Source organism: Meira miltonrushii (assembly GCF_003144205.1).
Source record: "Meira miltonrushii strain MCA 3882 unplaced genomic scaffold FA14scaffold_2, whole genome shotgun sequence".
NCBI classification, from domain to species: domain Eukaryota; kingdom Fungi; phylum Basidiomycota; class Exobasidiomycetes; order Exobasidiales; family Brachybasidiaceae; genus Meira; species Meira miltonrushii.
In genome coordinates this window covers 1,931,243-1,957,243 of record NW_020289944.1, presented here as the reverse complement: position 1 = coordinate 1,957,243, position 26,001 = coordinate 1,931,243, and the positions used below count along the sequence as shown (strand labels likewise).

The 26,001-nt window shown below is 44.3% G+C and overlaps 11 protein-coding genes and 1 non-coding gene across 12 annotated transcripts; 8 read left to right on the top strand and 4 right to left on the bottom strand.

The window, feature by feature from the left end:
- The first annotated feature begins 73 nt into the window (after positions 1 to 73).
- FA14DRAFT_40344 (zincin) lies at positions 74 to 2,747 on the top strand. Its single transcript, XM_025502304.1, has one exon. It carries the CDS (start codon positions 115 to 117, stop codon positions 2,665 to 2,667), a length of 2,553 nt encoding a protein of 850 aa, XP_025355645.1. The 5' UTR covers positions 74 to 114; the 3' UTR covers positions 2,668 to 2,747.
- On the bottom strand, positions 2,528 to 4,474 carry FA14DRAFT_40335 (uncharacterized protein). Its single transcript, XM_025502303.1, has one exon. It carries the CDS (start codon positions 4,274 to 4,276, stop codon positions 2,828 to 2,830), a length of 1,449 nt encoding a protein of 482 aa, XP_025355644.1. The 5' UTR covers positions 4,277 to 4,474; the 3' UTR covers positions 2,528 to 2,827.
- A 235-nt stretch (positions 4,475 to 4,709) lies between these two features.
- FA14DRAFT_154756 (uncharacterized protein) lies at positions 4,710 to 5,357 on the top strand (the record flags this gene model as incomplete). The annotated part of the gene is made up of 1 exon (XM_025497706.1): positions 4,710 to 5,357. One exon carries the CDS (start codon positions 4,710 to 4,712, stop codon positions 5,355 to 5,357), a length of 648 nt encoding a protein of 215 aa, XP_025355643.1.
- A 1,161-nt stretch (positions 5,358 to 6,518) lies between these two features.
- Positions 6,519 to 8,228, top strand: FA14DRAFT_160534 (putative adenylyl-cyclase-associated protein CAP). Its single transcript, XM_025498719.1, has one exon. It carries the CDS (start codon positions 6,606 to 6,608, stop codon positions 8,145 to 8,147), a length of 1,542 nt encoding a protein of 513 aa, XP_025355642.1. The 5' UTR covers positions 6,519 to 6,605; the 3' UTR covers positions 8,148 to 8,228.
- Positions 8,229 to 8,354: 126 nt separating this feature from the next.
- FA14DRAFT_145139 (uncharacterized protein) lies at positions 8,355 to 8,797 on the bottom strand (the record flags this gene model as incomplete). The annotated part of the gene is made up of 2 exons (XM_025497268.1): positions 8,355 to 8,616; positions 8,706 to 8,797. 2 exons carry the CDS (start codon positions 8,795 to 8,797, stop codon positions 8,355 to 8,357), a joined length of 354 nt encoding a protein of 117 aa, XP_025355641.1.
- Positions 8,798 to 9,115: 318 nt separating this feature from the next.
- FA14DRAFT_122480 (cysteine proteinase) lies at positions 9,116 to 12,613 on the top strand (the record flags this gene model as incomplete). The annotated part of the gene is made up of 2 exons (XM_025496518.1): positions 9,116 to 9,305; positions 9,336 to 12,613. 2 exons carry the CDS (start codon positions 9,116 to 9,118, stop codon positions 12,611 to 12,613), a joined length of 3,468 nt encoding a protein of 1,155 aa, XP_025355640.1.
- A 286-nt stretch (positions 12,614 to 12,899) lies between these two features.
- FA14DRAFT_40309 (uncharacterized protein) lies at positions 12,900 to 14,018 on the top strand. The gene has a single exon (XM_025502302.1). The coding sequence runs from the start codon at positions 13,186 to 13,188 to the stop codon at positions 13,882 to 13,884; it is 699 nt and encodes a 232-aa protein (XP_025355639.1). The 5' UTR covers positions 12,900 to 13,185; the 3' UTR covers positions 13,885 to 14,018.
- Positions 14,019 to 15,701: 1,683 nt separating this feature from the next.
- Positions 15,702 to 16,988, top strand: FA14DRAFT_112326 (uncharacterized protein; the record flags this gene model as incomplete). Its single annotated transcript, XM_025495976.1, has 1 exon — positions 15,702 to 16,988. A coding segment is annotated over one exon (1,287 nt), but the record flags the coding sequence as incomplete, so codon positions are not given.
- A 405-nt stretch (positions 16,989 to 17,393) lies between these two features.
- On the bottom strand, positions 17,394 to 20,859 carry FA14DRAFT_120985 (ARM repeat-containing protein; the record flags this gene model as incomplete). Its single annotated transcript, XM_025496437.1, has 2 exons — positions 17,394 to 18,333; positions 18,524 to 20,859. The coding sequence occupies 2 exons, from the start codon at positions 20,857 to 20,859 to the stop codon at positions 17,394 to 17,396; spliced, it is 3,276 nt and encodes a 1,091-aa protein (XP_025355637.1).
- A 239-nt stretch (positions 20,860 to 21,098) lies between these two features.
- FA14DRAFT_133485 (putative CCT8-component of chaperonin-containing T-complex) lies at positions 21,099 to 22,961 on the top strand. Its single transcript, XM_025496972.1, has one exon. The coding sequence runs from the start codon at positions 21,246 to 21,248 to the stop codon at positions 22,920 to 22,922; it is 1,677 nt and encodes a 558-aa protein (XP_025355636.1). The 5' UTR covers positions 21,099 to 21,245; the 3' UTR covers positions 22,923 to 22,961.
- Positions 22,962 to 23,180: 219 nt separating this feature from the next.
- Positions 23,181 to 25,246, bottom strand: FA14DRAFT_178709 (uncharacterized protein; the record flags this gene model as incomplete). The annotated part of the gene is made up of 2 exons (XM_025500866.1): positions 23,181 to 24,838; positions 24,901 to 25,246. 2 exons carry the CDS (start codon positions 25,244 to 25,246, stop codon positions 23,181 to 23,183), a joined length of 2,004 nt encoding a protein of 667 aa, XP_025355635.1.
- A 513-nt stretch (positions 25,247 to 25,759) lies between these two features.
- FA14DRAFT_t25 lies at positions 25,760 to 25,841 on the top strand. Its single transcript has one exon. It is a non-coding gene; the product is annotated as a tRNA-Arg (tRNA).
- The last annotated feature ends 160 nt before the right edge of the window (positions 25,842 to 26,001 follow it).

Below are 26,001 nucleotides of genomic sequence, written 5' to 3'. Positions count from 1 at the left end.
AACTCGAGTCTTTTGCGCTATTTTTCTCGCACGGGCATTTAACTGAGGCACGTTTGGTAAATGAAGAAAGCTCCACCATAATATACTCACTACCACTTCCATCAATATCTAAAGATGGCATCTTCACAACAATACGGAAGACCATCAACCGATGACGTTGATGAGAATCGCCCTTTACTCCATGATGACTTGGAAGACAACCGAGATCGACCTTTTTACGATCGTATCTTGGAACAATTGAAAGATCCCAAATCTTTACGTCCTCTTGAGAAGGTCTTAGCGGCAATCTCTTTATTATTCATCATTCTCTTCATCATCTTTGTTAGTCTCTATGCAAACACAAAAGCAAGAATCGATCATGGCAAACCTGATGAGCAATTACCTTTGCCAGGAGGAGAAAAAGTATGCACTTCAAAGCACTGTGTTTTGACGGCAAGCGATTTATTGCGTTCCATCGATACTACCGTCGATCCTTGTGATGACTTTTACCATTTCTCCGTCGGTAACTGGCTCAACGAGCATCCTATTCCCGCTGATGCAGGTGTATATGGGATGGCACAAAAGATTGGCGATGACAATGCTCGACTGATGAAAAAGTTCTTGGAAGAGGAAGATGATGGACCAACAATTATGAAACATTCTAAAGATGATATTGACAAGAGAAATATTGCTAAACTTCGATCATTCTATCAATCCTGCATGGACACATCCAGTCAAGACAAAGCCGGCGCTAAGCCTGTCTTGGATGTGATTTCCAACTTGTGGAAATTGTTGATGAAAGACGAAAAGGAGGATATGGACTTTTCTACAATGTTCAATTCAGCCGCTGAAACCGAAGATTGGAACGGCATCTACATTGACGAGCCAGTCATTCCACCCAACAGACCTCCAGCCCGTCATCCACCTACAGAGAAGCCAAGGCCTCTTCCTCCAAGAAATGGTCGTCAACGTGGCTTCACCGAAGCTTTAGCCTCTGCACACTCACAAGGTCTGCCTGCATTGTTTGAATGGTTCACTGAGGGAGAGCCTGTCAAAGATCCCAAACTCGGTACTGCCTATCTATCTCCTTCTGGTCTTGGCTTCCCGGACAAAGTATACTATGACGATGAAGATGAGCTGAGCTTCTATGAGAAAAGAATTGAAGAATCGTTCCTCTTAGCTGTAGAAGCACAACACGACAAGAAAAAGCGCAGGCCCACGGAAAAGGAAGTAAAGAAATTGGCAAAATTAGTGGTGGAATTCGAGAAAAATATCGCAAAGATTACACCGGATGGAGAGGATTTGGAAGACCCAATTGCAACCTACAATCCAACCACAGTATCGTCCCTCTCTTACACTTTCTCCGGAATCGATTGGCCGACGTATTTGGCTGCCTTGACAGTCCGTGTGCCAAAAGAAGTGATTGTCCAATCGCCCAATTTCCTCAAACGACTTGATGCTTTGGTGAGCAGAACAAAAACGGAAGTTCTTGGAGCTTATTTAGCATGGACTGCTCTACGGACTTTCGGTTTACAGCTTGGTCCAAATGTTCCGTTGCGTAAACCGATCGATGCTCTTGACCGACGATCCAAAGGTGTGGAAGATGATGTCAAGGAAGATCGATCGACGATTTGCTTTGCCGCAACAAATGATGCTCTGGGTTACTTACTTGGTCACTTTTACGTTCAGGAAGCATTCTCTATTCGTGCACGTAATATCGCAACTGGCATCATCGATTCCATCATTGGTGCATTCAAGTCAAGATTACCCGAATTGGACTGGCTAGATCCTAAAACACGTAAAAAAGCAGAAGTCAAAGCAGACGCAGTCAAAATCAAGGTTGGATGGCCTTTAAGCCCCAATACTACTGATGGTACTGCGATTGAGAAGTACTACGCAGACTTGAAAGTGGACAAGGAGGATTATTACGGAAACGTTGCAAGGAAAATGCAACGGGATGCCAAACGTCAATGGGCAAGTATCGAGAGACAGTTGGACCCAGAGAGCTGGGACATGATTCCATCCGAAGTCAATGCATACTATAATCCAAGCGCAAATGAGATCGTCTTCCCTGCTGGTATCTTGCAGCCATCCTACTTTTCGGAATATTGGCCATCTTATCTTCAATATGGCGCCTTTGGAAACGTGGCTGGACATGAATTATCCCATGCATTTGATCCGAATGGTCGTTTGTTCGATGAAAATGGCAGATTACACGATTGGTGGACGAACGATACTGCCAAAGCATTCAATGAAAGACGTGATTGTTTGATCGATCAATACAGCAATTACACCATTCCCAACGGAAAAGGTGGTAAGGAACATCTACGTGGTCGTTTCACAATCGGAGAAGATGTTGCAGATGCAGGTGGAATGGCACAAAGCTACCGTGCATGGAAGACGACACTCAAAGAAGGCGGTCAAGAAGCATTGGATGCCAACCCACTTTTGCCCGGATTGGATTACTCACGCGAACAACTGTTCTTTGTTGCCTTTGCGATTGGATGGGCTCGTAACATTCGCATTCAAGAAGCCGTAAGAAGATTACGTACCGATGAACATTCTGCCACCAAATTCCGTGTGATCGGAACACTATCCAACAATCCAGACTTTGCGGAAGTTTGGGGTTGCAAAGCCGGAAAAGACCGAATGGCAAGAAGCGAAGAAGAACGTTGTGCAATTTGGTAAAAACATATGCTCACTCAAGTATTTAATTTATATCAATATTAATTGAACCATTAAAAACCAATTCTGTCATGAGTATGAAAGCCGATTCCGTCGTGAACACAAAGAGCCGATTCCGTCATGAATATAAAAGCCCAATCCCGTCATGAATAATATACAAATGCTAGAAATCATCACGACCAAAACGGTCGCGTTTTCTGTTCACTTTCAACACCACAATAGGTGTCTCCTTTGGTTTCGGCTTAGGTGGGTTGGAATGTTGTGCTTCTGGTGCTCGTATGGGAGATACTTTAGGGCTGTAATCTTTTCGACGTAGTTCGGTTTCACTAGCACGGATCGGTGTGCTAGATTGCGTACCAGCATTGGTATCATTCTTCTCCCTGCCTGGACTGGTATGTGATGGCGGCTTTTCTGCTCCGGACATCGTTAGCTTTCCAGCGTGATTGACATCCTTCTTACTTTCTGGAGTTGTACGCGATGCCATTTCCTCTGCCCGTTTCTGACGTGCAATCTTGAAACCTTCAGGCTCACTTTCGGATTCTGTTTCACTGTCATCATCAACTGGCAACGGTTGCGCTTTTGAGCTGTTTGGACGATTTTCAGTTGCAACCCTGCTACTAGTCCTTTGATGCGTCGATGCGTCCTTCTGATCCGACTTTGGTGATGGCCAAAATTGTTCTGGATTAACTGGCTCGCGGTCGCCATCTTCCAATCCATACTTTCTCTTCTTATTTGCGCTACCGGTTGGCTCAGCTTCAGTCTTACTTGACCGAGCTGGACTTTTGTTGTTGATATCCTTGGGCTTATTCTTTTTCAATTCTTCAAAGAATGCAGTTTGCCATTCGCGTATTTGTTCCCATGTGAATAATTCAGCAGGTCGATAAAGAGTCGATCGAATCTTTGAAGGATGATTGCTGTCCAGATTGATCATCGTATACAGATCTGCTTTTGCTGAATTTGGAATTTGACCATGTTCTTTGACGATGCATTTCAGTACTTCCGTTGCGTCTTCCTTGCTCCAAATATTATCAAAGTAGAGGCAGATCAGTTGCTGCGAGTCTTTTCCTGGTCTACTCTTGTCAACTCGCAAGCTGTCGGCTGTTGCAACTTTGATCGTATGACAACGTGCATTCTTTAGTTTCGATAGAGGTCCATCAATGATCGATTGTGCCAAGCGTCCAAAGACTAGATTGACATATTCTGCACCTTCAAAGAACATCCACTTTCCACTTGCCCACTTTTTCAGGCCAATCTCGCGCAAAGCTTCTTCACATCTTTGCACGGAAGAGTCCTTCAACATCTTCTTCGATGGTCCAGACGTTTTGCTTTTTATTTTTGGGATAGAGTCATTCTTGTCGATATCCTCCAATCGTCGAACCACTTCGTCCAAAATCTTTTTGGCTTCATGAAGTGATTCATTTGTGGGCTTCTTATTTGGATCACCAAGATCAGCTCTGACACTTCTTACCCAAATCCAGCCATCTCCTCCTGGTCTTCTGCGTGTTTTTGATGGAGCGTTTTGTTCGAGGAATTGAGCTAATGAGCAATCTGCTTGACCCTCCTTCCAAGCAATCAAGCTCTTTTCGGTTGGCATTGATTCATCTATGGCCATGATTGCCACCTATGAATGTCATTGGTATGGTGATGGAAGAAGAGACGGCACCTTTCCAATTTCGTACATCAAGAACTTAATCAACTTTCCTCCACTGAGCTTTAATTTTTTGATTGGCGCTAATGCAATAGACCAACACTTCAGCTGCTGCTCAGTTACATCGCGCCCAGGGGTCAGGTCGCGTTAACTGCATAAAGGAACTCGGGAGGAAATCCACGAATACAAACGGCATTCCATATCATTAGGCTGCGAATCCCATACACAATCACTGCATCTCAAACGCAAATGTGTAACAATCCTTCTTTGCCTGCAATTCTCTTGCCCCGATTGCAGTTGATTGCACTGCATAGAAGTTTTCGAATTTTATGGTAAAAGAAAACTTTTGCAAACTCGACCTATGTTTTTCTGCTCTTTAACTTCATCGAAGCAAAAAATGCGGCTTCATCTTGCTTGTTTTCTGCTGTTCATAACTTTGATATCTCCCTTGGTGCTTTCAGTAGGTCAAAAGCCGTGGTATCGATCAAAAAAGTGGCAAGAGCGAAAAGCTGAAAAAGCTGAAAAAGAAGTCAGAAGACAAAGAGATATCAAGTTCCATCAAGAGGTGCTTGTCGCTCAAAAGAAGGACTTGAAATTGATGAATGGGCTTCACCAAGGCTTAATGGAAGAAATGAGAGAAATTCCTAGTGGCTCTTCAAAGCAGGTAGAATTAAAAAACAAAATTCATCAACGTAGAGAGGCTGAGGCAAATGCGAAAAGACAGAAATTAGTATCTTACATGCTTCAAAAGGAGAAACATGAAGTTTCGCAGGCTTTATGGCAAAATATGCCTAATGCATCCTCGAAACAAGAAAAGATAAAAGACGAAATAATTAAACTCAAATCTGAAAATACGTTCATCCCTGCATTAGAGCCAGTGCATGAAAGATATTATCAGAACAATGATCGGCAACTTCGAAGTGAGATTGATCACCATGAAAGAGGAGTACTTTACCAAGAAGAAGCTCTGAAAGCGCTGCAAAAGCCAGAAAAGAAAGGGCTTTGGAGATGGAGGTCTTTCCCAGGCATGAGTAAAAAAGCATGATGATGATGAGAAGTATCACTCCCGAATGTTGTTTGATTAAATAAGCAAGCCGCCAAAGCAACGGATAGCAGTCAGGTACAGAAAAATACGATCGTACAAGGGGCGAAGCAGAACGAGGTAAATGGACTTAAAGCCATCGTCGCCACTAGAGACGCGCCACGTCACCCAGACATCAAACCAGGCGGAAGAAAGTCTATACGCTTTCAATCAACTATTGAAGCAACCGAAGCCAAGGAAGCATCATAAGAGGGAGCGACTGAGCCACGTAAACGTAAGCGATTAGAAGAGGTTGCAGAAAGTAGCAAGGGAAAAGGTAAAAAACGGTAAGGAGGAACACATCTGGATCTCAATCCGTGTAAGGACAGTAGTGAAAGTCAAGAAGGAGACGACGAAAACTATGATAGGCCGCATGTAGATGGTATTCACTTATGTAGAGAGAGTAGCTTCAATGAGATAAACACCATCGAATCGCAGGCAAACAACAGTAAGATTACCACACTGAAGGCAAATCCACAAAGCTGTGACAACAAAGAGTGTAAAGACTTGGCAGCGACCGTTACAGAATTAAAGGCTGAAAAAGACGGTCTCTTAGACTTTTCTAAGAAGGATAAATCGGAAGTGTCTTAAAATAAATATACAGGATAACAACCTTTCAACAGTCTTATCCTAAATAATTGTGAATCCAACGAAGGTTGATTCAACAGCATTAAGTATCCTCCCGCACCAGTTTCGGTACCGCCATTTACTCGACTTATGTACACACAACCAACGCACAACAGCTGTCTATTTTGATTATCTTTCCATCAGATATACACATTCCTTTGAATATAGCATAATATCAGTCTTCCTTATACAAACATTCATTTCATACTTGACTTAGCCCACTTGTACGTATTTCTGTCTTTTACAATCATCAATTTATTATTTCTTATTATTCAGTTTACTGGTTATCGTTTGGTATCAAACAAAAGTTCGATCACTTCAAGTATCAATCAAAGTCTCTAGGAGGATCTATTGCAGATTCGATTTTAGCGGTTTTGAACAAACAAATGTCTGCACAGCACATGCACTATAATAGCCTGCACAGCACTCATTGCCTTCCAGCGGTTTGCACTCTCACGCGTCTAATTTAGGAGAGCCAGCATTTGCAGCAAGGCCGTGCACACAACACAAGTGAATAGAAGAAGCTTTCCCCTCTTTCTCTCCCCTTCCGCACCATCATTTAAGGATAGGACCCCTTCCCCCAAGATGAGCGTTCCAGGGATTAATAACCTTTCAACTTTGATCAAACGGCTAGAAGCTGCAACTTCTCGTTTAGAGGATATTGCTGTTCAACAACATGCTCAACCCCAACAACCCCCAGCTGGTGGTATGGCTTCAACAGATAGAGGTGCACCTGTTCCACCTTCTGCTCCTGCAGTAGATTTGCCTGCAAGTGTTGAAGCATGGGATGATGAAGTCAAGCCAAAGATCGATGCATTTGCTGAATTGAGTGCAAAAGTGGGAGGAAATGTTGAAATTCAAGCAAAACATGTCGTGGCAGCCTTTGAAGGTGTTCGTCATACCGTTCTAGTCGCAGGAAGCTCAAAGAAACCAAGCGGATCACCTTCTCCTGTTTTCTTAAAACTTCTCGAACCTATCCAAAAAGCATTGGAAGAAACACAAAATGCAAAGGAGAAGAATCGGGCCGACAGAAAATTATTCAATCACTTGTCCGCTATTGCCGAAGGTATTCCAGCCGTCGGATGGGTTACCATAGAGCCAAAACCAGGTCCATACGTAGAAGAGATGAAGAACGCTGGTCAATTCTACTTCAATCGGGTCATCAAAGAATTCAAAGATACAGATAAAGTTCACGTAGAATGGGCTCGTTCATTTACCGCGACATTGGACGCTATGAAAGCATACGTAATGCAACATCACACCACTGGACTTCAATGGAACCCTCGTGGCGGCGATGCATCAACGTTTTCTGCTCCATCCAATGCTGCAGCAACTGGCGATGTTCCACCACCGCCACCACCCGCTCCCCCTGTTGCTCCGGCAGCCCCTCCCCCACCTCCAGCAGCAGCAGCGGCAAGTGGAGCAGCGGCAGCAGGTGGTATGGATGCGGTATTCGGACAGATTAATCAAGGAGAAGGTATTACTGGAGGTTTGAAAAAGGTTGATCCTAGTCAAATGACCCACAAGAACCCCGCTTTGCGTGGACAAGCTGCGCCAGTTTCGGCAGTAGGTGGTGCTGCTGGAAAGCCCGCACCTCCCAAACCAGGATCGAAACCGGGCTCACTAAAAGCAAAGAAGCCACCAAAGACAGCTTTGGAAGGCAACAAATGGGCAGTCGAATATCATGAAGGGAATCGGTCAATCGTATTGGAAGAAACATCTATAGGGCAGACTGTGAACGTATTTGGATGTAAGGATTCGGTGATTCATGTTAAAGGCAAAGTAAATGCTATTCAGATGGTATCATGCAGCAAGACATCCATTCTGCTAGACACACTTGTTTCTTCACTCGAATTAACTCAATCTCCCAGCTTCACAGTCCAAGTCACAGGTGCCGTGCCTACAATCTTGATTGATTCGTGCGATAGTGGACAGATCTACTTGAGTCAAGCTTCGCTACATACCGAGATTGTTACCGCCAAATGCAGTGCCATCAACGTTAGCGTACCAAAAGAGGGTGAACCTGAAGGCGAATATGCCGAGATTGCATTGCCAGAGCAATTGCGACATCAAGTTGTACCTGGTGGAAAAGGCATCAAGAGTGAGGTCGTTGAGCATTCAGGTTAATGTGTGCATGGTAGACGTTTTTGTGCTTCATAGTATCATCTCATGAAATGCCATATATCTGAAATGCAAGTGGTGAAATTTGTGAAATCTAGAGTTACAAGGATGTGGAGATCGCGATTGATTATCTTGTTACAGTCTTGTCGAGAAAGTCCTGCAGATGGATGAAGAGCATGAGTCAATCCTTTGTTAAGCTTTCCATAGATACATTTAGAGCCAAAGCAACACACATACCTTCGCCTCGTTAATCTTGCTTGCCAGATATGGAGAACCGCCACGATCTGGGTGATTCGCGATCATCATTCTTCGATGAGCCTCTTTTACTTTTGCCTTTGTTAAAGCAGTTTCTCTCAGTCCCAATATCTGAGCAGCTTCGGAACGGTTAATTTTGCTACTGAAGCCGCCCTTAATCCATTTGCCTGATCCGGGACCACTTGATGATCCTGAACGTAAGAATTGAGCGGCAATACCACTGATTGGTGAAGAAAGGATCGCGAAAAGAAAAGTGTTAGAATTATCATATGAGCCGGAGAACTGTGACCTCTTGTGAGTCCTACTCACGCTCCTATCAGTCCAGCACCAACAAGAATGATGGGTGTTGCGATTGCCTGTGGTCGGGTTGCATGTATGGCAAGTGACTGTGTCTGGCTCATAGTGACCGGTTGCGATTGTCGTATGGCTCTTGATCGAGTATTTTGGAATGATCGCATCGCTGTAGAGCGCATGGCCAATCTAGATGTGGCAAACATTTTTGCAAAGTCGTAATTGCGCAAAGGTGATGAGGATGATGATGATGGCGAACAAAGAAGATTACAAGATTCTGAATTTTTTCCATTTCACACGTGAAATTGATTCCCGTGCACTGTACGCGTACGCTAGTGTGCCTTCGCATTGATTCATTCATGCAAGCCTGTTGGACGACACCATCACGATAACATACACCCACCTTACAAATGAGCACCTAAGGCAAGATGTCAACGTGGGCCGAGGTGGGTCATATACTGGCCAGTAATGGCAATGCATCTACTTCTTCGCTGGTATTCGATTCGACAAGCGAATTGCTATTCACAGGATCGTCGTCTGGCAATGTGACGTCTCATTATAGTCCGGCTCTGCAACGATACACAAGCTGGCAAGCTCATCCACAATTCACAGTTCCTCGTACTTCAGACAATCAGAGAGGTGGTCAAGCGGGCGTAAAGGGAATCTTGTGTGATGAACGTGCTGTTTATAGTGTAGGAGAAAGTGGTATAAAATCTGCCATCAGACGCGGTGCTGGTAGATGGAATTTGTACATGCCTCAAACTGAGATGCCATCACTTCGACTTGCTTCAATGTGCTTTTCGCCTACTGCATCTTCCGATATTATCGCAGGTGGTGCTTCTACTGGAGCTAGTACTACAGGACAACTGGGTCAAGATGATGTCATGATTTCTCTAAATGCTGGAACAGGTAGTATCATTCGAAAAGCGCCATCTGAAGCACAAATCTCTCATGTGCGAAAATCGACAAGATACATCTGCGCTGGAGGATCTGATGGGCATATACAGCTACGCGATCCTCGCTCTTTGAACCTCGAACACAAATTACACGCACATCCGGGTGGAGTGATCGACATGCAATCAGAAGGACATCTTTTGTACAGCATCGGTTGGACAATGCGATTAGGACATCCAATTGCAGAGGCAATCGTAAAGGTGCATGATCTTCGTGCCATGCGTGCTCTCGCTCCTGTTCCTTTCTCAGCGATTGGTGGACCTGCATTCTTGGCTTTACATCCTAAACGTTCATCAACATTTGTCGTCGCCGCTCCACATGGACAATTTCAGATCGTAGACGTCGGAAATTTAGGATCAGCCGTTCACCAATGCACATTCCATCAAGTTCACACGTCCACCTATCTCACCTCTATGGCCATGTCTCCTTCTGCCGACTTCCTTGCATTTGGAGAGGCTGATGGGTCTGTTCGCCTTTGGGCATCATCCAATGACGCTACAAGCTTCACATCTTTCACCTCTAAACCAATTGAAATGCCAGATCTACCGGAAACTCCACCTGAGCCGATCAACTGGACAACGGAAACGTCATTGTCTACTGTAGGCTTGCCCTACTATGATGAAGCGCTTTTGTCTGCCATGCCTCACGATGAATATTATTCGGACGCCTCTCCCCTCTTCAATCCTCCAAAGAAGATCGATCAAAGTATCCTGAACTCGATTCGAACAGTGGACAAAGTATCATATGCCCCTCTTCCCCGCAATCTGCGTGGGAAACGGAATGTGGTATCCGGCTCAGGTCCTGGAGGTGTATCAGCAGGCGCTGCTGCCCGGTCTACCGACAGAAGAAGGCCAGATGAACGTAGAAAGATCGGAATACCTATGTTTCGAAGTGAGAAAGAAGCAGCAAAGAAGAACGCTAATGGTAATGCAGAAGATGAAGATAATGCTTTGAGTCCTGGTCTGGATGTTGGCGGATCGATGCCGTCTTACTATCGTATCAAGACAATCGAATATAGTCGATTTGGTGTGGAAGATTTTGATTTTGAATTCTACAACAAGACAAAATTCTCCGGTCTAGAGACGCATATCGAAAACTCCTATGCAAATGCCTATCTGCAAGCATTGCATCATCTGATACCCTTTCGCAAAATTGCAGAGTCGCATGCGATGTCTAGTGCACCTTTGGATCCTAGTAAAGGTGGATGTCAGAAAGACGATTGTTTGTTGTGTCAATTTGGATTTTTATCAAAAATGTTGGAGGATGCCAAAGGTGCAAACTGTCAAGCAACAAACTTCTTGCGCTCCTTAAGTGGATCATCCCGAGCAGCTTCGATGGGATTAATGGACAAAGATGATGCCTCTAATGCAGATGCAGCCTATAGCAGTCTTATTCAAACTTTCAACAGGTTTTTGCTGGAGACAGTCTCTGTCGAATCAGCCGAGGCAGCAAGTCCATCTAGCAATGATGTGGATCTTATGAGAAGAATGTTCGTCAATACTCAATACACCGTGCAAGTTTGCGGAACATGCGGAACGGTTAGCCAAAGACCAAGCGGCAGCAACATCGTTGATCTGATTTATCCTCGAAAGCATTTGTCGAACGAACTGGCTCCACCTTCTGATTTTGCATCAATTTTGCGTACATCTCTTTTGCGGGAGACGCTTGCCAAAGCAACGTGCAGGACATGCAATACACCCGCATCAGCTATTCGAAGTCAAAGGGTTCTGCCGCCAATTGAATCTTTGCCGCAGGCATTGAGCGTGAATTGCGTTATCAATACGTCTGATCAGCTTCGTTATTGGCTTATGGGCAACAAAGGTCGATCCTATCTACCACCAAAGCTTGCAATCTCGGTACTGGGCGACGGTGTCAGAGTGGAAGAGATCCGTTCTGATGAGGAGGAAAGTACCCTGAAAGGGAGGGGAGATCATGCAATCTACATGCTACGATCTATGGTCGTTCAAGTACAGGCTGACAAGGACGTTCCTCATTTGGTTTCGTTTGCTAAAATTGAAGATTCGTGGTATTTGTTCAATGACTTCTTGGTTCGTCAAATTCCAGAAGAGGAAGTCTTGGGCTTTTCAGGACCATGGAAAGTGCCGGCAGTGCTTGTTTGGGAGCGTGTTGATCGCAGTGTGATTGATTTGAATGCACTACCACAACAAGCTGATCCAGCCTTGCTGACAAAGGACATTACAATCGCTCATAAACGCGATCCCACATTCAAGAGACATGAGCCCCTTTCAGCGGCTGATGAGCTGCCTATTCAGCCTGGTATGATTTGCCCTATTGACTCTGAATTTGTAGCACTCAATCAAGAAGAGCTAGAATTGAGCAGTACAGGGTCACGTCGCCTAATTCGACCCAGTCGATTAAGCTTAGCACGTGTCAGTGTACTTCGTGGTCAAGGACCAAAGGAAGGAGAAGCTTTTGTCGATGATTTCATCCTGACAAAAGATCCAGTTGTGGATTATTTGACACAATTCTCTGGAATCAAGGCTGGCGATTTGGATCCAAGGACATCCAAGCATACGCTTGTACCCTTACGTGTGGCATACAAGAAGCTCAGAATGTTGGTTGACAGCGGCTGCATCTTTTTGGGGCATGGACTCAAGAAAGATTTCCGAATTATTAACATTTATGTTCCACCAGAACAAGTGATAGATACGGTAGATCTTTTCCAATCTTCATCGCATCCCAGAAAGTTATCACTGCGTTTCTTGGCTTGGTTCTTACTCAAAGAAGACATTCAAGGACCACATGCCAACGAAAGTGCACAAGCAGACGGAAGTGCTCCGACGGGCAGTAGTGAAGGGCATGATTCTATTGAAGATGCACTTGCCGCTTTGCGTTTGTACAGGATTTATCTTGACTTTAAGCGAGATAACCGGTTAGAGGATGTGCTGGAAGATTTGTATGAAGCGGGTAGAATTCATGGCTGGAAGCCGCCTGTACGAAAATCGGTGTAGGATAAGATGCATTCTTGTATTATATCAGCTTGTGTTTGCTGAATCGCATAATCTTTTGTCGGAAGCCAGACCTTGGAATCGGTCTATAATTGCACCAACCATACAGTTCAGTGTCCCATCATTCAATGTCTAGAATGCATAATGCACATGAGGATTAGATGAGAATCCTTCTTGTATTTGTAAAGACTAAAAAGGCGGAGCCGACAATTTCAAATCAGCCATGACAACGAAGCCCAACGAAAGGAACACGAAAAAGTGCGTATGTTTCTGAAACGTTCGAACGGTACCATGAGCGACACAAGAAACAGTTCACTTTCGCTCACTTTTTCAAAAAGAGTGTATTAAAAAGGTCTCTCGCTGGTGACCTGCGTCGTGGTAAAATATGAATGAAGCGGATCCGCTTTATATATGATATAAAAGTACAAAGCATAAATAATGGGGAACAGTGCTTTCAAATCGCAATGAGTACTGTTCCTTTAACCATGTAGCTTTGAATCATAGCTGTAATGCGCAACTGAAGATGACAAAGTCAAACTCATCTGAGAGTCTTTTCACCATCAATTAGGCAAAATATGCTATCTAAATCATGTAAAAAGTTTTACGCGGTTGCAGTTGGTCGGGAGGTTGGGATATATAATACTTACTTCGAGGCAACCAAGCAAACGAATAAGTATCCAAATTATAGGTCAAAAAGCTTCAAGACATTAGAACAGGCACAAGAATACATTCGAACCCATGCGTTACGAAAATCAGAGCAACAACCGACGTCGAATGTCCAAGCACAAACTTCAACTTCAAGTCAGCCAATTGTATATTATTCATCAGGCTTGCAAGCCGACGATCGTTCAGGAGAAGGTTCTGTTTCCACTGACGGTTCACGAAACAATAAATCGATACAAATGGAAATTCGCCCACATCAAGTTATTATTCTCACTGGCGTTCTACAAAGAAAGTATCATTTTTTCTGGGCTATCGAATTTCGATCCAGAGAGAGATTCTTTCAGATTGCTGAGCCATTATATTCTATGGAGGATGAACACTTTAAAGGTTCATTTTACGCATTGACGATTGCAGCCTTCACGTGTACAGATCCTTCAAAATTTTATACAATTTTCACAAACAATGCAAGAGCTGGAACGTGGGTCAATTCGGCCAGAAGTTCTGATTATATGCCTCTTTTTGAAAATGTGGTTGATTGCGAATTTTATACAGCCATACAAACGTTATTTCGCATCAAGCTACCACACCAGGCAGGTCTTCATTCATCATGAACCAGACATACAACCAGAGATTCTATTTTCAGATTCACTTGATCAGAGAGAGATGACTTCAAGCACCATTTTGGATGTGCTTCGAAATCGACTTTCTTCTTTTCAGTCCATGATGGGAATGCCTGTTCCAGTATTTGGATCGTGGTGAGTTCCACATCGGTCAATATAATTTTTGTACAAATGCTTTATTCTGACTTGTAAAAAAAAGAGAGCTTTGAATGAGTTTCGGTCAATACCAAATTAAGCTGCGTGTGCCTTATAGTGTGACATGAGATGCAAGAGAAAGCCTGAGTTGATTGTTTGCATGCATGTGTTTTTTATCTTGCCGAACGAAGCGCTTATTCTGTCGATCTTCCCGCCCTGTGTTTGCGCCAATCACTTAGTAACTTTTCTCTGGAGAAGAATAAACGCTAGCGCATCCAAACTTTAGCCAGCTGTCTTGCAGATTTCAACGTTTAGGCAGCAGAGCATGCGCATGGCAATGACCTCTTTTGACATAAATAGAATGTAATGACTGGTAGTGATCAATCGTTGCACTCCTATGACAGAAATAACATCTTTTATCAATCAGCCATGATTACTTTTTCACCTTGTAAAGGTCATGATTGTTGAGAGAAGAACGTCTTTCACGTTCAATCTGCTGCTGTAAATAGCATTCACTCTCTTCTTATTTTAGCGCGGCGCAGATTGTGAAGAACCTCAGCTAAACTCGGCGCAGTGCACAAGCGGGCAATCAAGCCAAACGGCACTTCCCTGCTGCTGCTTCTTCTATAGAACTCAGGCAAACGGACCGTATCTAACAAGATTTGTTCCCGACAATCGGTAACTGCCCTGTGTACACACACACGCGTACAAGGTTAAGGTTGCATGTTGGTTGCTTGCCTCTTTGATTCGTGTAAATTGTCTAATCACCACCACACACGATCATCTTCATCATCATTCAAGAAAGGGGGTAAAAGGTGTATAGTTTGGTCGATATTTCTTTTCTTTGTTCTTCTCTTTTTTTTTCGCTCTTCACCTACTCTTCCCGCCTTTCCCAAAAAGAGCTGTTGGTATACCTAGGCGCCGGCGCCATTGCTTCATTTCATTCGAGTCCTGTGAATCATCACGGCATGAAACGCAATTCTGATCAAACACTCAAAGCTCAATTATTATTAGACAATAACAATACAATGTCAGGCATTTATGATGCTCCTGTCAGCGCAGGTATGACTTCAACACCAGATAATGCAGCCGAAAGCATCAACAAGAAAGCACGTTATGTATCAGAAGGTGTACCTCAAAACATGCAAAATTATATCGCTTCAGGTATGCCAAATTCAATTTATGCTGGAATGCAGAATATCGGCAGTGGGATGCCTAATCCTGTCAATATGCACGATCAACAACAACACGGCCAATACCTCCAAGCATCCGATTCTACTGGCCAACTTTCCGTTTCAAGTGCTGGAATGGGTCAGCCGCTCTCTCCAACTTTTGGCGCAGCACATGTAGATCCAAGAAGATCATTTTCAGGTGGCAGTATGATGGGCAACATTCCGGGCGGATTGGCAGGATTACCCGCTCCCGCTTCTCCTTACCTCAACGAACAATATGCAGCCATGCTTTCGGCTGGCAATGGGGCAGGACAAAGCGGAATGTTTTCCCCAGGAATGGCAACACCTCAAAGTGCAAATTTTATGGGCGGTCAAAGCCCAATGAATGCGCAAGGCATGTTCAATCCTTCCGGTTACGGTCCTAATCCGGCTGCTATGGCTGCCGCTGGTGGTGGTGCTTTCCTTTCGCCTCATGCATTGGGAATGATGCCGCCACATGCTCAACAAAATGCAACCGGCAGAACGGTCTACGTTGGAAACCTGCCCGCAGAGGCTTCAGTAGATGAACTTTTGAGTCAAGTCAAGTTTGGTCCCATCGAAAATGTTCGCATTCTACCCGAGAAAAATTGCGCTTTCATCTCTTTCCTTGATGGGAACATGGCAGCAGCCTTTCATGCAGACGCTTCAGTGAAGAAAATGTCACTACACAATCAAGAGCTGAAGATCGGATGGGGAAAACCATCTGCTTGCCCTACGCCGATTTTGATGGCCGTTCAACAAAATCAAGCTACACGAAATGTGTATTTGGGACAATTGGACGAAGAAACCACCGAGCAAAGTTTGCGAGATGATCTTTCCCGTTTCGGGCCAATCGATCAGGTAAAAATTGTTCGAGACAAAAATATTGGGTTTGTACACTTTCTCAGTATTGGAACAGCTATCAAAGTTGTCTCCTCTTTACCCAGCGAAGCAGCTTGGTCAGGCAAGCGAGTCAATTACGGTAAAGATCGTTGTGCATACGTACCCAAAAGTCAACAACAAAATCAAGCACACAACAGTCAAGCAGCTGCAATGGGTATGGCCGCTGCTGCTTCATTGGGCTATCCAACAGGTTATAATCCTGCTGCCGCTGCTTTGAGTAGCGGATACGGCAATATACCCTCACCTGGTGGAACTGGAGATGAAAGTCGTTCTCCTGCAGCAGTTGCTTCTGTGTTTGGTCCGATGGCAAATACTGCCGCCTTACAACAAATGGGAAACCGAACGGTTTATTTGGGAAACATCCACCCTGACACAAGCACTGAAGAGATTTGCAATCATATCCGTGGAGGTATTTTACAGAATATTCGTTTCATTCCCGAGAAACATATTGCGTTCATCACATTTATCGAGAGTAATGCTGCTTTGGCATTTTATCATTTGGCAAGTTATTCGGGTATCATGATCCATCAACGCAGGCTAAAGATTGGTTGGGGAAAACATTCAGGTCCTTTGAGTCCTGCAATTGCAATGGCCGTTCAAGCAGGTGGCAGCAGAAATGTATACATTGGAAATGTGGAAGACTTTGACTTGCACACAGTGGACAAATTAAGAGCTGATTTTGGAGAATATGGCGAAACAGAATTGGTCAACACATTCAGAGAAAAGAATTGCGCTTTCGTTAACTTTTGCAATATTCAAAACGCAATCAAAGCGATTGAAGCGATGAAAAATCATCCAGATTACACAAACCAACGGGTGGGAGCAGGTAAAGATCGTTGTGGAAATCCGCCAAGGGCAGTGACAAACACAATAAACTTGGCAAGAAGCGGTTCTCATTCACCAAACCCTGTCATGGATTCTTCAACGTTTTCGGCTACTATGGATGAACCGCTTTCACCTCCTTCCATGGAAACCGATCAAAGTACTACCGATTTCGCTGCTCTCACTTCAGGCGGCCGTAGCGGAGACCAAACTGGCGACACAAGTGTAGGTGGAGACGGTCATTAATCATTCCTTATCCTTATACCATCCCTAAATTTATATTATTCCCGTCCCGTGTCCCCCCAAAAAAACTGCTCTCGATTTTAATCCCACTATACCCATCCGTACTTTTTGGATTGCCTCATATCAGCAATAATTAATAAGTCAATAATTCAATGAATTCTCAGATTGTCTACATGCTTTATGTGGATGAGGGGTATATGTTGGTATTTACACCAAGAATGGCTGTAGGCCCGCTGCTGCAATCTTCTCAGGTGCACTGCTGTTAATGGCACTGATAAATGTAACAACTTGACCACGCAAGATACTTCCGATCGCATCATCACCTTCTAGTTGTAATGCGTGTTTCATAATGGCCAAAATTGTATCGATCTGTTGCAGTGCAATCTCGTTGTTTGCTTGGACCAGTCCCATGAAGCAGACCAAAACAGGGCTCCATTCTGCCGCATCCTTTTTCAAGGGTAAAGCGGAAATCAAAACGGGAATAGCTTGATCCAAAGGCACTGATGCTTGTGATTTGACAATCATTCTACTCAAGCATCCGCATGCATTATCACTTGCTCTTTGATCATCTTCCTTGTCGGACTTGCTCAATTCAAACATGGGTCTGATTGCGCCCAATAAGGCTTGGAAGTGTGGTGTCAAATCGCTTTGAGAGTGTTCGATCAAAACTCCAGATGCAAAGGCAGCGTTTGATCGGATACCCGTGTCTTCGTCTTGCAAGCCGCGAGACAAAACGGATAGGATATCGTTTGTGAATGGAGTAATGGCTGCTTTCATACCGGTGATAATCTCTCCCATACTTCCAACCGCCGTTGCACGGTCGGAAGAAGAGCGACTGGGTGAGTAGTACTTGGTAATCTTTGGTAATAGTTGTCTGAGTGGTTCGACAAAGTCGTGTGCATACACGTTTGCCATTGCACCGACCAAATCCGTTGATGATGAAATCAACACTGATTCATACTCTGAGATATCCTCCACACCCTGTGCATCTTCCTCTCGTGCTTCGGTATCGATTTGACATGCGGACTTTTGATCCAAAATGTCTGCTACCAAAGCACAAGTACGTTCAGCTTCTCCTTTGAGGATTTGTGGTCCGTTCTTGTTCAAGCATTCAGCAAGCTGTTGGCAGATTTCGATTTGTGTCATCCTGAAAAGAAGAAAACAAATTGTGTCAGTACGTTTCTCCTAAAAAGCATCTCGGGGTTGTACACATTAATCAGGTAATAGGGAACAGAGTTGTTGTCATTCTGCACACATGCTTTTTGCATTGTGCGTCATTGTGAGCTGAGATTCTGAGGTTTCTCATCACTTTAAGTTTTCCTTGAAAAAATACTTACTGGTCATCTTCATCTTGCCAAGCTTCGATGATGGAGGGAATAACCACCTCTGCAAGCTTAGCCACTGGTTCGGGTAATGGTATGCTAGAATTGTGTCCAGGTTGCCATTCTTTGGGGTCACTCATTTCGTTGAGAGTGTTGATGAAAATAATCAAAGCAGTAACGGCGCTCTTGCGAATACCTTGATAATAATGACTTAGCAAGTTGATCAATTCTTCCACGGAAGATTCCAAGAAAGGTGTGAATCCTGCCTTTGTATGCATAAAGATTTCACCAAGGGCGTCAGCGGCAACAGCCTTTTCCACACCGACAGCGGTGTTGACGTTTTGCAAATTCTCAAATACTTCATCCAAATCGATAAAGTCTTCTTCACCGCCTTCGCCATCTGCACCACCCGATCCTCCTGCAAGAACGAGATCACCGTTATCATTGGTGCCCACACCTTGACCAGACATCACACCATCGCCTGATGCTCCTGGTACGGGTAGGTGTTCGCTCTGCTTGAAGCTTTCCAACAGCTTAGGAACAACAACGGGCAAGAATTGCGAGAACTCTTCGCCAAACACACGGCACATTACCGAGAAGAAGATGAAAGAACATTCGCGCAGTCTAGGGCTATCCAGACTGACGCCTTCGTATGCCAAATTCATCATGTTGCTAAAGTATGGTCGGAAGTTTTCCTTGCCAACTGCCTCGGCAAAGGTACCGATTGTGTCCAATGTCACACCACGAAGATCTTGCTCGTCTCCTTCTTCGGTGAGCGAGAGGTGGGGTTGCATGCGTTGCATGGTGTGTGCAAAGTATGGCAAGAATTGCTCTTTTGATGCGTGTGCTGCACTACCGATGGCGCCTGTGACTGTTGCTTTGACAGCGACGGGGGCGGTGTCCAAAAGTGAGGATAAGCGTTCCATGATGGCGGGCAAGTATTGTGCGATCGAATCACCCATCACCTCTAGAAGCGCATCCAAAGCTGTGCATGCATTCTTTTGAGTGTCATTGTTGTTAATAAGATCCATGATAAGAGGTAACAGCGTCGCATGACGCTCTGCACATTCTGTATCCAAGCATTCGCACAAACAACCAACAGTAATGCATGCTGCTTTGCGTACCACCAATTCGTTATCACGTAGGCCACCTTCAACGAATGGCCAGAGTTCATTCATGTGAGGGCGAATGTACTCGGAGCATCCTTCAACGGCAACAGCAAAGGCCATCATTGCAGCTTTACGGTGATGAGGGTCTTGGTTGTTCATGTATTTTTGCATTTGTTCCATCAAAGGTGGGAAGACGTGGCTTGGTGGAAGTTCTGTAGCCAAACCGTCAATCACACGCAAAGCCAGACGAGATGGAGAATCCTCATCTGGATCTTCTGAGTCTTCTTCCACAACAACAGGCATTAGGTGCTCCAACATTGGTCTTGCCAAGTTCAAGCTTTGGATCTTGGATTTCTTGTATTGGCTGAGCCAGATCAATGAGTTGTAGCACATGATACGATGATCATCTTCGAGTTCTTTGTTTGCACCGTTTGCCAAGAAGAATTGGATCAAGTCTGCTACGTGGTTGGAGATAATAGGAGATTCCAACATGCAGAGTGATTCAAACACATCCAAACAGTGACGGACACCTTCTCCATCAGCTTCTTTGAGGGTTTGATCCAAAACTTGCACCATCAAGGGGATGGCAGATTGTACTAAGGCAAGGTCTGCAGTTGCATCAACGTCGAGGTTTTCTGCCACCTTTCCTAGAGCACGAACGGTTGTCACTCTTACTTCCAAGCTTTCTGGATCTTGTAACGATTTGCTGAATACACTCATAATTTGTGGTAGGTATTTCTCCAAACTTTCTTCACCATCAACGAATGTCTCCAAGACGATAAAGAAGACAAAGATGGAAACTTGACGATGACTTGCGGTAGGTGAGCTGGCAGCTTGGAACAAGAAGGGGAGTAATTGTTGCCATGTTCCTGCAGGCAATTCACGTTTAGCAATCTCGGCGATAACTCTTGCAATTGCGTTACGGACCAATGCTGATTGTTCGGCAACGACAAGTTCCAGCAAGCGGGATTTAATACCTTCCCGAACTTGAACGGCTTGTTTAGTCCATTGTTTTCCGCCGCTCTTTGCCAATCGTTTACGCAATTCAACAGATGCCAGTTGTCTAACGGCAAGATCAGGTGAAGTTGACATGATCTCAAACAATGCTGGAATGCAGTTTGGGTCCTTCAAGTATTTTGATTGCAATGCATCAGTTGCTGCACGAACAGCTGCCGTGTCAGGCACATTGCTCTGTTGCAACAGCTGATGTAGCTGTTGCACGTACTCTGGTTGTAATGACATCTCGAGTACGTTGAGGTGAATGATGGAGAGGAGAAAGGTGTGTTCCAAAAAAAAGCTTTGAATGCTCTACCTGAGAAAAAAAAAACGTGTGCCTCTTTTTAGGGTTGCCGATCTAACGCCCTGCGTGACGTGAAAAAAACTTAACCTCTCTACGCCGGTGTAATTGTATGCATAAAAGTTAAAAAATTTCCAATCTTCCTATTGATTCCTTCGCGTAGTGAGTGTATAACGCGTGTGTTGCACGGCTTAAAGAACAACACATGCTCGGCCGAAGCAATGAGAAGCAATGGAAGAGGCAAGAAGAATCAATCACTCTAAGAGCGCACACTAACTAAGCACAAGCCAATTGCGATACACACCTTCATACCATCAACCCATTCGCAAAAATGTCTCTACGGGTGCCCAAGGCGGGCATGCCTCTTTTCAAAGATGGCTACAAGACAATGTCAGGTATAGAAGATGCAGTTTTGCGAAATATCCAGGCTGTGAATGAATTATCGGATATGGTAAGAACTTCATTCGGACCCAATGGCAGAAACAAGATGATTGTCAATCATTTGGAACGATTGTTCATCACTTCAGATGCTGCTACAATTATCAGGGAAACAGAAATCGTACACCCCGCCGCAAAGCTTCTGGTGATGGCAAGTCAACAACAAGAAGCAGAAATGGGAGATGCAACAAATTTGGTGCTGATCTTGGCAGGTGAACTTCTTAAACAAGCAGAGCCATTGATCAATATGGGTCTGCATCCCTCGGAAATCATTCAAGGATATGAACTTGCTCGGGATCGTGCATTGAAGGAAATCGAAACATTGTCCGTTGCAACATTGAGTAATCCCCCAGCAACCGATTCTCTCGCCCTTGCCTTACGACCATCAATCGCCTCAAAACAATACGGACAAGATGAAATCTTGGCTCCTCTAGTTGCACAAGCTGTCAATCTAGTCTTGCCTACATCTTCCTCCGGTTCATCCAATCTGAAGGAATTCAATGTTGACAATATCCGTATCGTGAAGATTATGGGTGGATCGCTTTCTGCTTCTCGTGTCGTTCGAGGTATGATCTTTGCACGCGAACCAGAAGGCATCATCAAACGTTTGCCAGAGGGAGGAAAAGTTGCAGTCTTTACATGTGGTCTCGATATCAGTCAAACGGAAACGAAGGGCACTGTCCTCCTCCACAATGCCAAAGAGCTAAGTACATTCTCCGGAGGCGAAGAAGCACAACTCTCTGCCATTATCAAGGAGATCGCAGATTCCGGAGTAAAGGTGATTGTGACACAAAGCAGTGTGGGTGAATTGGCTTTGCATTATTGCAACAGGTACAACATTGCCGTCATGAAAATTTTGAGCAAGTTCGAGATCAGACGGTTGTGCAGACTTTTGGGAGCAACACCTTTAGCTCGTGTCGGTGCACCAACACCGGAAGAAGCAGGGTGGATTGACGTGGTAGAAACAACAGAGGTGGGAGGAGATCGTGTCACAGTGTTCAGACAAGAGGATGGCAAACCCGGCGGTCAAGCAAGACCAAAGATGGCAACAATCGTTTTACGTGGGGCCACTTCTAATCATTTGGACGATGTGGAACGCGCTATTGATGATGGTGTGAATGTGATCAAATCTTTGACAAAGGATGACAGACTCATTCCTGGAGCAGGTGCATCCGAGGTGGAATTGGCAAGACGCATTTTCGACTATGGAGAGAAAACTAGCGGTCTAAATCAACATGCAATCAAAAAGTTCGCAGAAGCATTGGAAGTTGTACCCCGTACTTTAGCCGAGAATGCCGGACTTGATCCAACAGAAGTCGTGGGAACACTCGTTGCCCGACATGCAAGCGGACAATGTGCCGATATCGGTGTTGATATTGAACAAAAGACGTCTGATTCCACCATTTCAACAACCTCTGAACAGGTGTTTGACGTTTTGGCGGCTAAATTGTGGGCGATTCGATATGCAGCAGGTGCTGCAATCAGTGTTTTGAACATCGATTCGATCATCATGTCCAAACCAGCTGGAATAAAGGCACCTCAAGCCAACCCAAATTGGGATGATGATTGATGTACATTAGCTCGTAATAAATACGCTTTCCCTGATTGTCCTTGTCAGCGTGTATTTGCAACGTAAGTATGGTTCGCCTTTTCCCACACGGTATACGTACCTCTAATTTATTAAAGCGCCCGATCTACTGGTACGTAGTTCTTTTCGGTGATTTTTGGAGGGCAAGGTACCTTAGAATGATCGGCTGGTGCAGATTGCGAAGAAGTAAAGATGACTTCATCGATACGGAATCCATGCATTTTATACATCGCAACAGGTCTATGATACATTTGAATTTCCCGCGAAAGGAAATTCATTATTCGCCAACAGCTGCGCCCAAACTGATTCCCAATCCGCATCACCGATGTCCGCTTGATAAGCAGGCATAACGTGAGAAAGTTGTGGTATGAGATCAGGTAAATGTTTCAAGCTAATATGAGCTTGTGCATTTGTATCTGCTAATTGGGTAGCATATTCATTCACCCAAATATCATTTACTTCCCATTTCTTGATCTCCTCTTTCACCTCATCATTCAGCCTATTGGGAACAATCGTTGACCAAGAGCTCAATAACGTTTCCAATCTTGAAAGCGTTTGCAAGTTCACTTCACCAGCCAACAATTTGGCCTTGGCGGTTGCTGCAGCTACTTCCTTGTATTCCTTCCAACTTTCATCAAGTTGACCTTTGTTCAAAACATGGAAAGCTACAACACTGGCTGCAGTGATCAAACTTCGCTTCGGTAAGCTTGAAGAGCTCATCACGCTACAACGTCGAGCGTTAAGATGAACGGTATCCAAAATATGATATGCCAAAGCTAAACAACTCGTAGGAACGTCTTGATCGATAAATGAATCAACTTCATGCAACTCCAAGAAACAATGGAACATCTGTTGATGTAACATCCACCTTTCGATCTCTATCCTACCACCATGATAAAGTGAAAGATCGTGTTGCGTGGATTTAGAGATAGTAAATTTTTCTTCCAATCTGTAATACCAAACGTATTCTTTGGCTAACAATTCGAACGATTTGACAATTTTACTCTGGAATGCTGTGCGACTTGGAGATCTTGCAGCGGTTTCAAGTTGCAAGCCATGATTCTCTTCAGAAATTTGGAGTGAATTATGCATATCCACAAGCTCACGAATGGTTGTTGCAAGCGTAATAAGAGCTAGAGAATATGATGCCGGCGTCCAATCCCTTCGCACGGTTTGCACTGTGTCCTTATCCAGTCCGAATTCGAGATCACTATACTCTACATTGAGTGGCATTCGCGTGGAAAATTGACCAGGGAAAATGGTATACACCCAAGTAGCAGGAGCAGCGAGCCAATTTCGCGTTACCAAATACCACCATATTCGCACCTTTACCTCATCCGAGGAACTATAACCCGTTATCCTGTGCAATCCCATCTTCAAAGCACACCGTAGTGCACGATCGTATATTTGCTCAGTTGTGGCTTGATTGCTTCGATGGTGAAAGATGTACATTATACTACTTTGAATGCCTTCCAAGGAAGAATCGTAATTGCTCAATCGCGTATAGATCATTCGTTCGGCCATTAAAAATATTGCACGCTGAGATGCGATTGCATCCTCTTTCTTCATATTCTTGGACAGCTTGAGCGCCGTACGAAGAGCAGCTGCGTGATCGCCATCGGGTGGAACAAAATATAGTGTTGCCGAAAGTGTGAGCAAAATCAAGGTCAATTGATCGAAGGTGATTGTTTGACGAATGGCACCGTGATACCTCTCAGTTTTAGCAAACAACGTCCGCAAAAGTTGAATGAGAGAGTCAATGTGGATACAACCATGGATTGTTGGTAATATCCGCCATCTGAATGTGAGGTTGAGTAGGATTTCGCATGCTTCCAATGAAAAGCTGATTGTGGAACGTGCTTCATGCAATAAGCTCTCTAGATCGTCCGGAAATAGTCCTGTAGAGGTGGATGTATGCGTGTCAGAAGACTGGGATCAGATCAGGACCGCGCCCACTTACCTGGGTTTAATGATTGGTTCAATTCATTCAAAGGTCTACATGTTTGAAATTGTGACGTGGCGCTGGCAGAAGTCGAGCTTGAGCTTAGCGAGGGTGGATGGATAGACGATGCCGGCGTACTTTCTGATGGGAAACTATCGCGAGATACATCATCTGATGTATTGTCGGAATTTGATCGTGATTTTGGAGGTATAATAGTCTGATTTAACCTCTTTTTCCGCATAACTTTCTTCTTTCTTTGTTTATAGATGCAATTGGTATCTGCCGTTATGCATATTTCGCAAATCTTTCCGCCTGGACATCGTAATTTCTTCACCCTACAGCGTTCGCAAGATCGATTGAGCATGATGTATGATGATGTGGTGCAAAGTTGTGGGGAACAATGGTACGCATAAAGTTTGATCTTTGAACAATAAACTGCAACGCATTAAGAGTCAACGCGTGCGCCCGCGCATGAAAAGCCTTTGGGTTCATTTTTCCACTTTTTCCGATTCTTATGCTGAGAACGTGGCAGGTTGCTTGCAGCGCGTGCCTTAGATGAATCTGCGGGATTTGGGAGATTGCTCATCACTTCTTTGGTTGAAGATCGTGGTGGCATTGACACGCTTGACAGGACATAGCTTTGAACTGCATTCTAGATACCGCTTTCTCACTTTATAGTCCTTAAATATTCTTAAATCTGAATATATATGGCGTCTACAGTCTTTTAGCAGGCAGTTGATTCGCTAGGGTTAGGGCTAAAAAGTGGTTTAGCTTCAATAATCTAATGGGTTTTTCATAATAGGTTTCTATAACAAAAAGACTTTTGATCTGTATAAGTAAGGGTTACGTGGTCCAACGGTTAATACCCTAGTCCAACGGGCTCATGGCGCAATGGTCAGCGTGTCGAGTTTCTAAAATTTCCCCCTCGAAGGTTGCGAGTTCAAGTCTCGCTGGGCCCTAGTTTTTAGGTAACTACTTTTAGCTTTTTTTTGATTTTGATTATAAGGGAGAGATAGACATGCTCAGGATGATGGCTGGAGTAGTGCTTATCTATGACTGCGGGACAAGGGAACCATCTAATGGTACGATAGAGACAAAGGTAGAGCATTAAAAGACGGA

Bases quoted from the DNA above. Each gene is read 5' to 3' on its own strand.
- FA14DRAFT_40344 (XM_025502304.1), top strand. From the start codon at position 115: ATGGCATCTTCACAACAATACGGAAGACCATCAACCGATGACGTTGAT.
- FA14DRAFT_40335 (XM_025502303.1), bottom strand. From the start codon at position 4,276: ATGGCCATAGATGAATCAATGCCAACCGAAAAGAGCTTGATTGCTTGG.
- FA14DRAFT_160534 (XM_025498719.1), top strand. From the start codon at position 6,606: ATGAGCGTTCCAGGGATTAATAACCTTTCAACTTTGATCAAACGGCTA.
- FA14DRAFT_40309 (XM_025502302.1), top strand. From the start codon at position 13,186: ATGCTATCTAAATCATGTAAAAAGTTTTACGCGGTTGCAGTTGGTCGG.
- FA14DRAFT_133485 (XM_025496972.1), top strand. From the start codon at position 21,246: ATGTCTCTACGGGTGCCCAAGGCGGGCATGCCTCTTTTCAAAGATGGC.